Below are 18,357 nucleotides of genomic sequence, written 5' to 3'. Positions count from 1 at the left end.
AACTGTTTGCTCGTTACAAAACTTTTGCTTTCTTGCGAGTAAATATGGAACATGTCAGCTTTCGATCCCACCAACAAACTATTTAGACTCTGTAATTTGTTGAAGGCATTGTTAGTTTGGTTTGAATGGTTTTCCTTCCTTCTTTTGAGTAATTTTTGCTGTCCATGTAAAGTTATCATGAACAGGCCGACAATCTGCTAGTGATATACGTGAATGAGTGTTTTATTGCTCTGACCGGCAACACATGTTGTGTTACAATCACAATGTGAAGATCACGATTTATGGAAATTATAATCACGTTCGAGGAGTCTTGTTACAGTGCATTTGAAAGGTTTAGGTCTCATTTGCACACTTAGCAAAGCAACACTGTTGTATAAATTCCCTTTTCAACTAGTCAAAAACGAAACAAACGAATAGTTAATCCACACGGCATTGCATGTTTACCGCATTGTTGAGTCCAACATGTGATGAAATTCGTGTTACAGTGTTTAATGTTTGTTTTCGCTTTCTGTTGAAATAATCTCGCCTTGAATTGAAAAGTTTCTTTTTATCCCACATAGAATTAATATCAATTTACTGAGATATTTAAAAGGCTTTCACGTTCGTTGGAAGATTTTGTCGATATATTTCGAAGTCCCAGTTGTTAGGCAAACTAAGTAAACTATGAAGCTTACATTTTCAACAAGGTTTACCGTTTCATGGTTTTGGTGCCACCAGATCCACAGAATTTGGCTTGCAAAACTGCCTTATTTCTTTATACAGATAGCTCTTCCTTTCTAAATCCAGGCCTGCTGGATTAATGATAGGAGGAAGTGTACAAGGTGGAAGTTTTGTTGGATCTCTGAGCAAATCAAATTCCACTTCTTCAGAATCAACATAGCCCTTACAGAAGACTTGCCCAGGCGAGTCGTTACTGAAGCAGAAGTGATGAAACCCTTTGGAAATGCTTTGGAAACCCTTTGAAACTCTTTAGAAACCCTTTGGAAACCCTTTGGAAACTCTTTAGAAACCCTTTGGAAACCCGGTTTTGGGAGTTTGAAACCCTTTGGTAACCCTTTTGAAACCCGGTTTCACCCAAATTGCCATGTTTCATAAGACGTGTTTTCTTATGGAGGGTCACATTTCTGCTGAGCGTTCTTTCTGATTAAGACAATGTCTTGTTTACAAATCCACCTTTTGCACAAACTAAAAAAGCAAAGATTTACGGAATTAAATAACAGTTGATTTTGTTAGCCACTTGCACAAACTTCTGGCTAATTATATTGTAGGATAACATCCAGTTTTCTTTCAATACCGTTAGATTCTTGCCGCTTATTGTCCCCTGGGTGCCACAATCTTTAGCTTTTATTGCACAGTTTCCGATTTGATCTGCACGAAAAAAAAAATTCTGTATTCTCATCACGCGCTTTATTTTAAATTATCATTTTTTACAAATCCATGTTTTACAAATCCACCTTTTACAAATCCACCTTTTACAAATCAACCTTTTACAAATCCACCTTTTACAAATCCATGTTTTAAAAATCTACCTTTTACAAATCCACCTTTCACAAATCCACCTTTCACAAATCCCCCTTTTACAAATCCACCTTTTACAAATCTACCTTTTACAAATCCACTCCATGTTTTACAAATCTGGTCCACTCCACTCCAGTCCACTCCAGTCCACTCCAGTCCACTCCAGTCCACTCCAGTCCACTCCAGTCAATGCTTTACAATATGCCAAACACCAGTGGATAAGCTGCACCTTTTTACTCAAAATTTTCCTGAAAAATCGGGGATGCGGCTTATATGTGAGAACATCTGGACAACGTGCCATAAATTTGCATAAAGTAGCACTTTCCATCGAAAATTTGTAAGTTGGTAATTAAGAAATGGTAAGCATGCAGCGTGCGACTATCAAGTTGTGGATGTACGTGGGAGGTTGCTAAGCATGAAAGATGCGTAAGAGTCGCACAAGGCAATAGGTGAGTGCGACTCTAGCTTCTTGGGTGCTTAGCAAACCTCCCAAGTGCATCCATTCCATTCCATTCCATCCATTCAAGGCATCCATTCCATCAATTACACAGCGTCTTAGTCATCTAATTAACACTATCATCACTTCGAGAGCAGTCCCTGACTCCTGGAAATGAGGAGAGATCGTACCATGTCATAAAAAGGAGTCACAATCAGAGAAAGAGAATGTGTGACCAGTCAGTTCTTCCAGTAATGTCCAAGATCTTTGAACATCTTATTCATCAACAATTGACAGTTCATTTAGAGAAGATTCTTCATAATTCTATGTTTGGATACAGAAAATATCATGGGTGCCTGACAGCACTTCTTGCACTCACTGAACAGTGGAAGGAAGATCTTGATAATCATAACATTATCAGCACAGCAGCCATTGATTTAAGTGAAGCCTTTGACTGTCTATCACATGACTTAATTCAACAAAAACTTAAATTCTATGGCTTAGGTGATCATTGCGCTATCTTTAATGCGAAGCTATCTCCCTTCTCACCATCAAAGAGTGAAGCTCGCTACTGCCTTCTCCATGTGGGAAGGGTGTTAAGAGGAGTCCCTCAAGGCTCTGTCTTAGGACGTACATTGTTAAATATTTTTATAAATGATTTGGCGTATGCAATAACAAAATGCAGGATTATCAATTATGCGGATGATACAAATATCCATTGTTCCAATAAGAATGTACGTGCTGTTGAAGACAACCTAAATAGTGATCTTGCGAACGCAACCACATGGTTTATTCAAAATGGCATGAAACTGAATCCGGAATAGTACCAGGCTATGGTCCTTTGCAGAACAGAAGAACAGCTACTCCTTAAATTGGGTAATATTGATATTAGGACTACAGAAAAGACTAACCTCTTGGGGGTTGTACATGACAGTAACCTAAAATTTGACGATCAAGTATAGAGTATTTGCCGCAAAGTGAGTGTTCAAATAAATGCCCTTAATAGACTGAAAAACATTTTACCACTGAAAACCAAGGAATTGTTATATCATTCGTTCATACTACCAAATTTTTATTACTGCAACCAAGTTTGGCACCACTGCAGAAAAAGAAACACTACAAAAATCGAAAAAGTCAATGAAAGGGCGTTGAGATGTGTCTATAATGATAAACATGCATCCTATCAGCATTTCTTGGACAGGATAAGACTACCCTCTATGGAATCTCGAAGAATTCAAGACATGTTATTGACAGTACATAATAGCATATCGAACAAAGCACCACAGGCAATTAGGAATCTTATTAATTTGCGCTCATTTAAGTACAATCTCAGGTGCCAAGAATATGTTTTATCTTTACCTAAAGTTAACACTACCAAATATGGACTCAAGTCATGGAGATATTTTGCAGCCAAGAAATGGAATGAACTATCAAATGACATTAGAATAAAAGTAGGCACCAATGAAATAGTAAACAGAATTAGGTCGTTAAATTCTGGGGATTAGTAAATTTATGACATTAGTTTTGATAGTAGTTTGACTGCGGCGGTGATATTGTACTAATAGTTTTAATCAGTATTTAATTTGTGGTTTTACCTGATGAATTGTGATACTAGTGTTGTTTAGTTGTTAGGTTTTCATCAGTTACTGGGTGGAATACCTGTAAACTAGCTCTCAAGCTAAGCGTATATCCACGTTAAATAAAGCATTCATTCATTCATCCATAACTCAGTAGTTGCACACTGCACACTTACCATTTCTTTCATTAAATTGAGACTTTTGAGAAAGTAGATATGGAATCGCATCCAGCTTATTTGAAGTCAAAAGCGTGAGAAACTGCGTAAAAATGTTCACTCAAAAATATGACAAAGTGACATATCGAAACTTTTCTGGATCAGTTTTCCGAAGAATTGAAAACAAACTGCACATGGTTGAAGCTTTTGGTGGCTGAACTCTCTGTCCTTCACGGCCTCTTCGGCAAAAGAAAAGAACAATATGGAACCAGACATTTCTTAAAAGCGAGAGTGAAGAAGAAAGCGAACAAACACCACCGGCTTTGAGTTGTTTGAGATGCTCTTCTTCAATGGCAGGTTTGTGGGTTACGATTTCCTTTCCACTTTGTTTTGAATTTGTTGCACGTCTTAGGCTGAACTTGAACTCATGAATGGCTTTTAAAAATGATCTCTGTTACTTTCGTTACTTGATAAAATAAGCCTTAAGGAAGAGAGGACTGAGACCTAAAGGAATTTGTCAGAAATGTGAGCTTATATTTGTGTATGATACCGTCTTTCCTTCGAGCAGCTGTTTCTTCAAGAGTACAATTCATGATCGTCCGACGAGCATTTGAGCAAAACTAAAACGCGGGAACTGAAATACATAGTTCATCAAAGGCTACCAATATTTGATGAAACTTCCTTTATTAAAGCTCGGAAAAACTAGTACCTTTAATGTTTTTAGAACAATAGGATTTTGTATGTAAGACTTCACAAGCAGAGATTTAATGAAGCTTTCACGTTTTGTTTGCCGAAAGCATTTAAATGGCTATCAATGCCAGAAAAGTTCTACAATGAAAGCTTGTGCCAAATTTTGTTGTCAAACCGCTAGAAAATTCTTTCTTGATGCATCTGAAATTCTACTGAAAAACTGACAGGAATGAAAAAAATTACTGGTTTAAAAATACCAGAGAAAGATCAAACATATGTCAAAGTTGGTAGACATCATGTCCAAACTATTGCAGAACTAAAATTATAGGTAAGGCCATAAGGGTTTCAGTTTGAATGATATGTTTGTACTATTATAAAATGACCAGCAGTCATTCGGGTTAGCAGGTTTCGTCTCCAAATGTGAAATCAGAAGGGAAATGTAAAGAAAAATGTATGTTTTACAGCCTTTCTTCTTTGTAAATTTGCCCTGATACCCATAATGCCCCTTAGAGTGTGAAGGAGTCTACATTCAGTCATTCAGCACTCGGGTTAGCCTAAAAAGCACTCCGGTTAGCCTGAATAGCACTCCGGTTAGCTTTCAATAATGCTAAGAGTAACTCTATAAATAATTAAAAAATTTCAAAGCTGCCGGTCGGTTGCCATGGCACAGTGGTCATGGGTATCACTTGCCATGCTGGCGACCCGGGTTCAATTCCTGTTGGGGTCGCCTGGCTTAAAGATCTTTTTACATTGTTTTACTTTATGAAAAAAGTCTCACTGCCGGACACAGAGTATTTTAAAAAACCTGTCCAGCTGCCGGACATGTAGCCACAGCGAAGAAACAAAGCAGCAAAAGACAAGTTTTTCTTCTTATTTCTGTTCTGAGTTTAAGGTTTGAGAAGAAACTTTTACTGTAAATAGAGAAACCCCTTTTCTACATTTATGAAGCGTTTTTGAGTTGAATGAGGTAGGCATTAGCCTGCTTATCAGAGTATCAGAGATGTGGCTTGAGTGGCTGAGATTTAACTGTAAAAAAAAATTCCTACGCCCACAACAATCACTTGATCAGCTTAAAAACGCTGGTAAACCTAGAAAAGGGGTTTCTCCATCTACAGTTTAGGTTTCGTCTCCAAATGTGAAATCAGAAGAGAAATGTAAAGAACAATGTATGTTTTACATCCTTTCTTCTTTGTAAATTTGCCCTGATCACCCATAATGCCCCTTAGAGTGTGAAGGAGTCTACATTTTTCAAAGGGGGGAAATTGCTGAACTGGATTGTTTCTGGCATAGAACTGAGTATTGTTTCTTTAATTATGCCATAAATATTTCTACATGCTGGGTTGCCATTGTTGGATCATTAGGCCCTGTAGGATTCTTTGCTTGTGAAAAGATTGGGTTGTCAGAGTATGTGCCAGCTAAAAGAATGTAAAGGATTCTTGTTTAGGTGATAGGCAGGTTCAGAGTCATTGCATGTGTTTGAATGTTCCACAAAATAATGCACCTGCACATTCCTTACGGTCTCACTGATGTACATGTAGCCACAACCAAAACAGTCTCCCCAGCTTTGCTAGACTGTAAAAATCTTGACTCACAGGTATGGTTGTTCAAAAAACAACTACATACTTGGCAGTGAGAGATTCAAAGATCAATTTCTATGAAAATGATCATTGAACCCTCCTGATGGTATTTGATCTTCAGACAGAAAAACCAAGTAATTTTAAACAAAAATGTTCTGGTTTTGCAATTTACAAATTGTCCAATCTGCGTTCTCCATAATTCCCTGGAACAGACTTGGCACCAAATGCTTTGTGTTACAGTAGGTCAAGCCTGAGGATTTCATGGTAATGATTGTTTCCAGTACTCATTACCATGATTCAGACTGAACCAGACTTTTAGCTAGACGGGTGTCCAGGTGTCAAATCTTGGCTATAAGCCTGGATTGAATGGAACCGTGGACATCTTCAGCCTTGCTGATCAGAATTTGTTTCATAAGAGTTGTTTCTCTCAAAAAGTAGAGAAATTCCTTTGATTAGCACCCCTATCACATAATTATGAAAGTAAAACCTTGTTTCACTTCACTTGTTCACCATCTTGTATTAATCACAAAGTTCATCGCCAAGTCTGTACAGTGCAGTCTGGGGCAGATTTAGGATGGGGATGAATGTCTGATAGGGTGTATTAGCTACAATACTACTGGTTTTTATCCCAGCAATCCATTTACTTGGCATCCACCGTGAAGAAGAAGTATGAAAATTCACTCATAATAATCAAATGTGGGAACAGATAATTTTACAAGTACTGATTTTGAGACCAACGTGGAGAACATTGCATCATTTATGAACTTACTTAACTAGGTAAGATACATGCCACTCAGTACATGCATCTTATGTTAGTTTCATTTTCTTGATGCTGTTTTTATTGTATTTTACTTGTGTCCAAATCAAGCTTGGAATTTTGATGTAAACATCTGTTACTGATCATGTCCCAAGATAACTAGAAAGACTGGACATGGAATGAAAAAAGTATTACAGATACAATTTGTAATCCTAGGGTTTGGTATGTTGTGATATACCAAAGCAAAGTGCATAATTCAATGTAGAAGCCTGAAGTTCACAAGTCACTTGGTATTCACCTTTTCTTTTTTCTTGAGTTAGTAAAGTTGATGAGGCATCACACTAACAGCTGAGAGCTGGTTCCAGTCCCTTGAAGTTCTTGGGGAAAAGGAAAATTTAAAAATGTTTTTAGAGCTAAAGAGCATCCTATGGCTGTTTTTTTGGTTCATGTTTCCATGGAGAATTGCAGATACATGTAGTTAAACACACTCATGTTGCCAAGTTTGTGGATAATTGTATACATCATCACTAGTCAGCCTAACTTCCTTGTCGTTTCCAGGGATTCCAGTGCCAGTCAGTGCCACTTGAAGTGTGCTGGTAATCACTTGTACAGAAATGTGCAGCAGATCTCTGTACAACTTCCGCTCTTTTGTATTGCTAGTCTCAGCTTGACTATGCGTACTCAAGTTTGAGTCTTACCACTGTTTCATAGAAAGTCGTTTTAACTTTCTTGTCACAGGACCAAAAGTTCTGTCTTATTAGCCTTGCTGGTGCCATTGGACATTAACTTGATTCATGTAGAAAGTATTCTTTCCAACATAATCTGCTATCTAATTGAACACCCAGATAGAGGTGAAAGGTCACAAAAGCAAAATTATCTCCAAAAAAACCTTTTACTCCTCACATCACAGTGCTATTTTGACACAAAAAATTGTAAATCCTTTCAATACATCGCAACGCAAAGTTTAGTTCACATGAAACTCCACCTGCCTCTTGGCCTTTTCACCAGTGGAGGACAAAAAGATTGTCATGAGTTATTTACCGTGTAATCTTGACACATTTCAAGTGGGCTTTCATGCAAACAGTTGAACCTTGATTATCTGGACCCGTTGCACTAGACGAAATAGTCCAGATAATCAAGGGTTCGGATAATCAAAAATATGAATATTAATGAAGAACAAAACTGTTTAAATAAAGCAACATTAAATCGTGAAACAACACTTTTACAAATCGTTTGGAAAACAATATGGTGTACTGAACCACTCAACTCTGAGCCAATCAGAACTCATTCGAGTGTTCTTCATTAGTTACGACGCGTGTGAGCGCTGCTTTTGCTCTTTAAAAGCAAAACAAGCTCGCTTTTGACTACACTTTTTAATACTATAGTTTTACAAAGAATATTGTTAGGGATCTTGATCATGACTAATAAACAAAGGCTTTCCTGCAAAAAGGGCTTATATGGCATTTTGAGCAGATTTTAATTTTTTTGCAGGATTGAGCTAAATTTTGGCAGACTGACTTGTTTTGACATGAAAAGCATCATTGCATAATTGTTTTTGTCGATTTGCGCTTAGTTTTCGCGAAAAAATTTTTTATGTTATAAATGAAAAATTTTGGCCGATGGAGGGGGGGCGCTTATTTGAAGGGAGCGCTTATTCGAGGGGGGGGGGGGCGCTAATTCAAGGTTTTATGGTAATAAGGGTTACGGGTTAATGTTTTTGGCATTTTCCATCACAAATAATTTTGTCAGTGGTTGTAGTTTTTTGGGACAACCGATTGTGAATGTATGTATGCGAAGCTGGGAGAATTCATCCACTACAAAACAAAAAGAACCAAATATCGACAGTTAACATTTCTTAAGCGGTTGCTTTTTCTGGTTTTAAAACATTTAATTGCTTCTGGAACTGTTATTACTGCTTCCCAATTTGCCTGGTAGCCGTTAGCGGATAACCTAAACGTCTTCATCTCAGGATTAAATCCCTGATATTCTTTTTTGAAGGATCGTATGACTAGAGGGCATATGGCCCCAGAGGTGGATGAAAAGCAAGACTGGAACGTTACAAAGATAACTGAAATTGACGGTGTGACAACTATGGAATTCAATCGGAAGAAAGATACTGATGACATTGATGACAATGTCATTGGGGTAGGTACAGCTTGTAAATAGACCAATCATCTCAAAATACCCTGACTGGAGCCTTAGATCAGAACATGAAATATTCTCCAGCTCTCTCTTCCTATGTTGTGTTAAAAGACTTGTCAATGACACGAACCATGGCCAATGAGCGAAGTTTCAGTATAAAGTATAGCACAATCTTGAAATTTGTCCTTGTGTAGTGGTAAACAAAGGAACAACCATTGTACTTCCTTTGTTTAGTAGTCATTGTATGCATTTGACTACATGTGTAGAGGATCATGTATAGGTGCAGTATATCCAGGAAACAAAACTGTGCCTAATACTAGCACCAATGCACCTAGAAATTCTATTCTAATCGTTTCGTTTTTATTCTGCTCTGTTTTGCTCTGCACTTCTATTCCGTTCCATTCTATTCCTGTGGCACTAAGTTTAGCAGTTCACCAAGTTGCTTCCCATAGCAGGGCTGAACTTGATATCTGAGCAGCTGTTCTAAAATGTTTTGAAGTAGGCGGCTATGACAAGTTAGGGGCTGCAAAGCCCCTCATTCTAGGGGTCTAGGGGAATGCCCCACTCCCCCAGAAAATTTTTAATCTACAATATAAAAGCTAGGAAATGCCATTTTAAGCATTCAGAGTTAGATATAGATCTTTCATTGGTATAACTTTATTGATTTTCTTAGGTTGCGTTAATTTAATGAAAACTAGTCAAGGAAGCAAAGATTTATATTAGCCACCATGTTACAGTGTATCTTGCTTTACAGAGTGGCATGAAAATTAAATAAATCCTCGTAACACATGTTTGTCTGAGATGAAATTGTAAAAAAGAAAATCATTTAAAACATTTCCAAATCTCACATTTTTCATTTATAACATTAAATTGAAGCTTAGGATTATGACCTTGAGGTGGCTCAAAACAGTTTCCAGCAGTTAGATTTTGATGGGTCAGTATAACCACTCATTATCACTTGATGCTACAATCATGGTATCAAAAAACTGCCCAATCATTGGTGAACACATTGTTATCATTTTTGTGACACAATAGGTTACCATAGCAACAGTATGACTCTCTAAAATCACCGTTAATTACAGCTTAAGGGGCTTATAGTTCAAAAACAGCATGGTGAAATTGTTTTATATTATCAAATTTTAATAAGCATGATGAGATGCAACTTTTGGCAAAGTTTTAAAAAATCTGTACATGGGCTTCAGAGCCACCTTAAAGTTTTGAAAAATTAGGGTGTTGCAAGCTGATTGCTAAAGGGGGGAGCCGGCGATGTATCGTCAAGTAGGCAGTGGAACTCTGGTGGTCACCTGCTTGGTTTGAAAACACTGTCTGAGGGAGTAATTTAAGTTCATCGTTGAATGCCCATACTTACCAGTTCATTGTAATGTGTTAACAAGGGAAAAGTAGTCTTAAGCATTAACTTGGTAGGGCTAAAATGCATTATGACTGTGCAATAACTTACTTTTTAAGAACTCACCTTTTTTACTTCATTGGTACTCGGGTGTTTTCCCAGATGGGTGTCCAGGTGTCCTGTGGATGGCTACTTATTAAAGAAAATTGTTTTATTTTTGATATGTTGTCTTGTAAATTGTTCATTTGAGCAGGCCCTATAGTACATTTTGGACACCCATTTTCAAATCCGTGCTAAAAGCCTGTTGGTACTTGTGTGATCTAAACAATGCGCCAACAGGTTTTGAAACTGAGCAGACAGGAATGCTTACAAGTTCTCCTTTATATTTTTGTGTTTTCATCCCCACATCTTTGACAATGGCCAAAGCTTCTAATCAAGTTGCTCTTTGTTTCATCACACGCATACCATATTGAACACAGAGTGTTGCCATTTATAACTATACATGTACATGTAGTTTATCTCAAGCACAAAGTTGTGTTAAATTTAAGAGCCCTGTTGATCAAGATGTCTGGCGTTAAGCATTGCTTTTCATTCTTTTTAGCCTGGCAGTAGATGGATGGTGTGGGCTTACCATTACACTAATGATACTACAAATGGAATGGAAAAACATACACATAAAGGATTTGAAGAGGTTGCTTTTTTTAAGCAACCAAGGGAAAAACCTATAGTGGAGGCTATTGACAATGACCCACACACAACTGGAGCCAGCACAATAGCAGTCTCTATCATTGGCAACTTTTTGCTGTTTATCATTGCAGTCATTTTCTTTTACTAGATCATGAGTTTTGAGGGCATTCCATGGAACTTCTGGCAAATATTTCACTTTGGTTTTCAGTTTTTTTTTATCATCGCACACTATTTACAGAAAAAACAACTTAACGTAAGATGGTTTACAATGGTATAGGAAACATAAATACAGATAGAAACAAATTAATCTTCTCTAAATACATATTACAAGCCTTTGAAATAATACATGTAGATGGGTTTTGCTGCATTCCAAAATTATATTAATTGCGAGTGACATTTTTGCCAGTATTTTAAAATAAGACCAAGAACAAATAACTGTACTAGCCTATAAACAAGAAATAAATCAAATTTGTTGCATACGTTGATTATAATAGGAAATGTTGATTCTGTGGATAGCATTTTCAGAAAACCCACATTTAATTGGACTGATTGAAAAGGACTCTTTTACAGTCACAGTTTACATGTAAAACTTAACGTCAATATGGCTCGATTCAGATACAGTATATTGGTTAGGCCTAGTTCACATTGGCGACATGATGAGATAAACTAGGTAATGAGTTCACAGTAGTGAAGAAATGACATAAATAACATAATGAGATAGTGACAGAACGACATAATACTTACATTGCAATGTGAACATCATAAAAGCATAAGGAAAAGATCAGTTTTTTCCTTATGTCGTTATGTTCACGCTGTTATGTTGCTATATTTCATTACGTCAGGATGTTCACACTGCAAACACAACAACATAACATCCTTCTTGTGTTGTTATGTATGTTGCTAGTGTGAATGAGGCCTTACCTATTACTTTGGTGTATGTTTGTATGAATTTCCTGGGTTAGTCTTGATTGTATTTATGTATGTACATGTACATGTCTAGTGGACGTAATTGCATTTAGGCCTTGGGCTTATTAGCTGCAAATTAGGTTGCCAATTTTAACTTACATGTACTACACTGCATAGACACCCTTTGCTCTAGTAGGAGCCTAAAGGCACTGTAGGAATTAAGTCACACTGTGCATGTACATGTATGTGCTTCCAGCAATGGAAAAAAACAAAAACACAGGTACATTTACAAGAATATGCTGTACATTTTGTCCAGTACAAGTACCAAGCTACACTGTACACTCAGTTTTAAAGAGAACTGACACAGTCACTGGTTAAGAGCATCATTTTAGAAATGTTATACATTGATACATAGTGTGTCCTTTCTCTTCCTTATCAGTGTTGTCTGAATTTCAGCACTGTACTTAAACTTATTATATCAACTAAATAGAAAAGGGAAGGGTGCTCGGAAATGATCTGCTTATTTTTACAGTGAGGACAAGTTTGAGAAGTTTCTCAACTCTTTTGCAGCTGTTTGTACAGTAAGACTACAATATTAGTTACAATTACAGTCGAACCTCCTGTAAGCGGCCGCCCAAAATGTCAAGCCTAGTTGGTCGCTAACGGGAGGTGGTCGCTTATGAGAGCTTAGACCATATTGGGTCAAAATTGTGCCTCATTAGCATCTAGTAGCTGTAGAGACTTACCATGCGTTAACGCGCATCCAACCCAACTTATAACTTTTTGTGGCCACAAAAATATTTATGCTTTCCAATGTGTTTATTCAGAATGTCACTCTGTTAAACTACTTAATAAGAAGAACGGTAAGAGTCTCACGATAGTTACAAATTGGATCTTTAATGTTTTCTAAACGTTAGGGGCAACTGAACATCAACTGATAAGGATTGGAAATTGCTAGCTTTAAATTTGACAGCCCTATTATATTGCTGGTGATTCTAATTGTCTGTAATTATAAGACATTTTTATAAAGTCGTCTCTTTTAAGACTGATAGAGTACAGTGTATGTGCAGTTTTCTCTAAAGTTTTAAATTTTTGATTCATGTAAAAAGTCAATTTCGAGAAAAAAATTCGGTACTTCCCAATGAGAAATTTCTGTCTCTTGTACTACCAAGGAATGCGATAATATTACAACACCTTATTATCCAATTTCTGCTCTATTTTCTATCAAGTGGTCACTTACGGGAGTTTAAAAACAATAAAATTTCAAACTTCTAGCTTCAAAAGTGGTCGCGGTCGCTTATGAAGGGTGGTCACTTACAAGAGGTTCCAAATATAGTGATTTGACTTGGAAACTTTTGGTATTTTGGAAAACTGGTTGCTGAGGAGAAGTGGTCGCAACTGGAGGTTCGACTGTATTTTGTAAAGTAATTGCTTAATATTAACAGAATACTGCATTTAATTTATTATAATTAATTTATTATTAACTGCTGCTGCATTTAATTTGTTACAAGTTTTAGTGGAACAGTCAATACTAGTTATGCATTGTCATGAGATGAATGGTATGCCCTGAAGTATCCCATCAGTGCCATGATTTCTGTAGACACACAAGACTTGAGGTGACTGTGCATACAAAGAAACGTCAAGTAGCGAGTCTGGTATTAACGGTCACATATGGCACCAGAAAACATGATAAAACTATTTCAACTTCATTTCACTGTGTGTTTTGAGATAAATTTTTGTCTTGTTTGTCTAGTCATGACATGTACTACATCCTTATTTAATATTGAAGACTTACAAAAAAGGTAAAGTTTCAATGAACATAACCTTACATGAAAGCTTGTGAAGCTTTTCAACTTTACCTGCTAAGCTGCCTCGTTTAGAAATCTTGTTTCAGATTTTTCTATTTATTTCCTAACTGTTCTTGGGTTTTCGGGTACTGTTTGCCAGATTCTTCGAGATCTGTGTAGAGTTTTCCCCCTCATACATCAGATTTTCTGTTCCCATGGCTTTTTAACTGGAGGAACAGTTTGGTTTTTCTTTCATGTTTGAACGATTTCTCAATATCTGAGCTGAGCTACAAGTCAATAAAAAGACCTGCGCGGGAAAACTTTAAGGTCGTGGATATACCGTTAATATGCAGCATGGCTTTCTAGTCTCCTGATTGGTTGTATTCCTTAAGAGGTAGTGTATTATTTAATATGGACTCCATAGTTGCCCAATGAGGTGTCTGTATCAACGTGATGTCAATATGAAACTTTCTATGAGTCCCGCCAAAGTGACTTTATAATTAATCGAGTCTTTATCAGTAATTCGTAATCACAGACATTTATAATACTTAAATGCATTTAAAATTCATTTAATAGTAGGCATTAGAGTAAAAAGTATTTTAGTTTGTACGTTATAAAGAGGTACAATGCAGTATTTTAAATATTATAGTTTAAATAATGGTAATTAGGACACATTATTGACACATTATTTTAGATCTTTTTGTGTTCAGTAGTAGTAGGATCAGACTTATTGAATATAGCCTGTGAAAGAGATAGTAGGATTGCAAATGTATCCCCTAAAGAAGTTACGTTTTCGGTGCTACTTTGCTTTTGTAACCACGCACTTGCACTGATTAATTGACACTTTGCACACTAATAGAATCACTCTCGAATGTGAACCATACAGTTTGCTATTTGCGATGTACCACTGCTTAGTGCTTTACCAAGGACAATAAATGTAGCTTAAAGCTCTATAGTCTGGTCAGTGGTGATGGCGTTTTTCTCATCAGAAGTGTAGTCTGAACAAATGCTAGATTTTGTTCCCCTACATGAGAAAAACTGATGCTCACTAGCCTTTACAACGTGAAGGGAAGAAAAAGTAGCCGTGAATTGTTTTAGACTACCGCCTTTGTAAATCAACACCTGCAGGCTTTCACGTAGGTTTTAAAGACAAGGTGCCGGTAAGGAACTGAAACAGTTTGATAATTCAGCGGAAGTTCTCTTTCCGTTTGTCGGGTCAGGTAGCTGACTTTGTCGGGGTTTTGACAGCCTTCCTCTGGTTAAGCTAAAATACAGTCTAAATACCTTTTGCTCACAACCAAAAACTAATCACGTGTTGAATAGGCTTGCCACTTCCATTTTCATAACATAAAATGTAGGGGTAACCAATGAATGAATTTCTTGCCCAACTGCCATAACTCCCTCTAGTTACGTTATCACTCGTTTAAACTGAAAATGTATGTCTTGGAGTGGAGTCAGATCCTTTGTGGGACACAAGGGTATGCTGCTGGTAGGAGCCCTCCTGCTTACACCAAAAAGACTTTCGATCTCGGTTCTAGCTGTTTTCTTCCCTGCCATCACATGTACACGTGACTGTCGGGGGTGGGGGGGGGGGGGGGCAATCTTAAGCCTATGAGATGCGCTCGAGACTTTCTGCTTTATTTCGCCTTATAACCCAAGTGATTTGGCCAACAGATCAAGGACCTTTCTGTTTCTTACCAAAGGTGTTCTCTGTGATCTCGGGTGAAAAATAGTTTTTATGTTACCATTAACCATGTATTATTATATGGCTTTGGCTTGTGGCCGATATAACGCGCGTTCTAATTGGCTAAGAGCGTGATCTGAGCGGTCATTATACAACCTTATTATATGGCTGTGTCTCAGAAGGACTGGGAACTACAGAATACACGAATTTGATCGGCTGAAATCGATATTGACCGCGGTCTAGATCTTCCCATCTAGACCGGCATCTAGACCGGTTTCATTGTGCGTTGAAAAAGTAGCAAACGAAATACAAAAATGTTCACCATTTTCTTTTATTTTCTTGTCAATCATTTATGGGAGTGCCAAAAAGGCTGATGACAAAAAAAAAAAGTAAAAAGGACGAGCAGATTTCGGCAGGTTTAAGTTAAGCTCATCGCCTTTGGCAAAATGTCAACAAACCAGTTACATTAAACGAATTAAAGTTTTCTTCTTTGCCATATAATAAACATCTTATTAACCTCGGTCGTGTGTACAGACCTCACTGCGTTCGGTCTGTACTCACGACCTCGGTCAAGATTCTCCCATACAGACCTCCAGCTCGGTTAATAAGAGCTAAGTAATGCCCACGGGCCGATTACGGATCATGCAAATTAGGAAGAGCCCAGCTCTGAAAATTCAAGCGCATTGAAACGATGAAAGTCGATTAAAAAGAGTAAGAGAAAGTAAATTTAATCCGAGTAGCTAAAAGTTTAGAGATTTTTCCTTAACAAAATTTTTTTTGAGACTTACAGAACTAAATGCGATTTTTTAGGCTTGGAACTGTACTGTCTTGAATGGCTATGCTAATTTTTTAAGGTAACTCTCCACTGTACCTTTCATTGTGGAAAGTCATAAATTAAGGTTGCACTATCCTGTTGCATAGCAACAAACTTGACCCATTTTTTACCATCAATTGCGTCTATCTTTAAAACTAAGCAGGTGACCCATTTTTTAATAAAAATCTTTTTATTACACATAGAAGAAGAAACAGGCAAAGTTATAAAAAATTATGTGGAGTGGATTTTTCTTGAATTAAGAAAAATGGAAATTTTTAAGTTGGAGAAATTGCACTCCACAGGTTTTTTTTTTGCAATTTCGCATTTGCATTCTGCTTTTGCTGTGGAATATTTTTATACATTAAAAAGATGGGTCACCGGATCATTTTTTGAGATATTAGCTTCGTGGATAACGTATTTTAGCGCGCGTTCTACGCGCAAATTAAAATCTCGACTTTGCAAGATCGCCCCTTGCGCATGCGTGAAGGGGATCCGCTGATCAGTAAAGCCCGCAATTCCACACGAATAAACGCGAATAGTCCGCGAATAGTGTTGTCTTTTTCGCTGTTGTCGTTAGCAGCATAAGCGGGAAAAGAAGAGTACCATAAACACGCGGAGGTGAGACTAGCCAAATACAAAGAACGAAGAAAGCCTGAAGAGTAGTTTTTTCCCAGCTGTTTTTTAGATTGATAGCCGGCGCGGTCGATCGCAACATCAACATTACAATTTTCGTTCCAGCACAGCGGTTTAAAGGGATGTTTTCCTTTGGAATTGCCTGAAGGATGGATGTTTTCGAAACTAAAAATAACTGATAACGCAAACAGCTTACTAAACTTGGCGGAAACAAAGTTTTCCGAAGTAGGCCTCGCGCCGCCATGTTTGTTTTGATTTTAGTAAACTTTATTAAACCTCGCGCGCTATCTCGCGAACCCTCTGGTGATCGCGTGATGCCTCGCGCTGAAGTGCGCGCTAGAGCCCAGGCGTCTCACGGAGATTAAATATTACTGTTTTGAGCCACCTTAAGGATCCGTAGGCTGTGTGTAAGGTTCGTAACTAGCAGGATGTAGTACTTCCTCCTCCTATGAATCGTGATGTTTTTGCTCTGATGGCACTTGTCGGACAGTTTCGTCAGATTGACAGAAAAGTTATCGCCTATCCTGTTCGCCCACTTCCTTGGTCTCTTGCCGATCCTTGTTGACTCCCACGAAAAACAACTGCGCAAAGCCAAACTCTCCCGACAGCTAGAGTGACGCATCACAGTCACCGAGAAATACCCAGAGAACGCAACCAGTATTTTCAGTATGCATGGAATGTAGGTCTTGCAGAAGTTGAATATCCCGGCCCTCTGGAGGTACGTCTCGTGGTTGCTATGAGAGTGTTTGAGTTGGTAATGAGCACCAGCAGCAGGCACGTAGACATAGTGTTCGACGTGTATCACGAGGTATCTATCAATAATGTCATAGATTTAAAAGAGACTCTACCTCTGACGGTGAAGAGTACAAGAACATACTTCCTGCCTATACTGCGAAGTCAGGGAACAAGCTTTTCAGTTTCAGCGCAAACAAGCCTGACATTGCCAATTCGCTAGAGTCACAGTGGAAGAAAGAAGCATTCAGAGGCAGGCTCAGGGACCGAATCATGTACGTGACAACCGAAGTTCAAGACCCAGCTACATGCGAACAAGTTCCTGAGATGGGGTGTAATCATGAAGAGGCTGACATTAGTATGGTTCACCATGTGAGAGGCTGGTGCGCATGCACTCCGACAATGATATCTTTGTCCTGCTGCTTGCTCAAAGCCATAATCTTGAAATGTGTTACATCAAGAAAGGAAGAGGTAGAAACACCAAAATAATGACTTTTTTTGTCATTAACAGCTTGGAGAAGTAACTTGTCCAAGGCACTGACAAGCACTGCCTCATGAAGTCCTAATTGGCGCACACACGATCACAGGCTGTGATACTCTCTGGTAAGCAGTTCAGCTTCTAATTCTCCACTACAGTGAAAGGTACATCCGAGCTATGGCGAGAATTGGGAAGGAGTGAACAGTACCTAAAAGGATACTGGAAGAGGCACTGGTGTGAGCTGTACGAGAAGGAGTGCCAGAGTATGGATGCGCTGCGTTATAAGGTCCACTGCTCCAGAGGCGGGGAAGTCTAGCCAGAGGCTTTGCGGCCATGCGAGTCATCTCTATGACGTTGCGTTGGAAGACCACAAAGGAGACAGTTGAAATACGACGCTAGTAGCGGAGTATTTTTGACATTTTTTTAGGTGTTTGGA

At 38.1% G+C, this 18,357-nt stretch overlaps 1 protein-coding gene and 1 long non-coding RNA gene across 2 annotated transcripts in view; one reads left to right on the top strand and one right to left on the bottom strand.

The window, feature by feature from the left end:
• The window catches only part of LOC145481672 (DBH-like monooxygenase protein 2 homolog), a 32,913-nt gene extending 16,860 nt beyond the window's left edge, over nt 1-16,053 (top strand). Inside the window, exons 2-3 of the mRNA XM_081460195.1 lie at nt 8,709-8,855; nt 10,802-16,053. Coding sequence (XP_081316321.1) covers nt 8,709-8,855; nt 10,802-11,035 — 381 coding nt within the window. The 3' untranslated portion in view covers nt 11,036-16,053. The remainder of the gene's footprint in view (nt 1-8,708; nt 8,856-10,801) is intronic.
• On the bottom strand, nt 652-2,572 carry LOC145481673 (uncharacterized). Its single transcript, XR_014048670.1, has 2 exons — nt 1,605-2,572; nt 652-1,559 (listed from the first exon to the last, which is right to left on the bottom strand). It is a non-coding gene; the product is annotated as an uncharacterized LOC145481673 (long non-coding RNA).
• Nucleotides 16,054-18,357: the final 2,304 nt, after the last annotated feature.

This window comes from Orbicella franksi, chromosome 3 (assembly GCF_964199315.1).
Source record: "Orbicella franksi chromosome 3, jaOrbFran1.1, whole genome shotgun sequence".
Lineage (NCBI taxonomy): Eukaryota > Metazoa > Cnidaria > Anthozoa > Scleractinia > Merulinidae > Orbicella > Orbicella franksi.
Note: the sequence above shows the minus strand (reverse complement) of the source record. Positions and strands in the feature narration are given on the sequence as shown.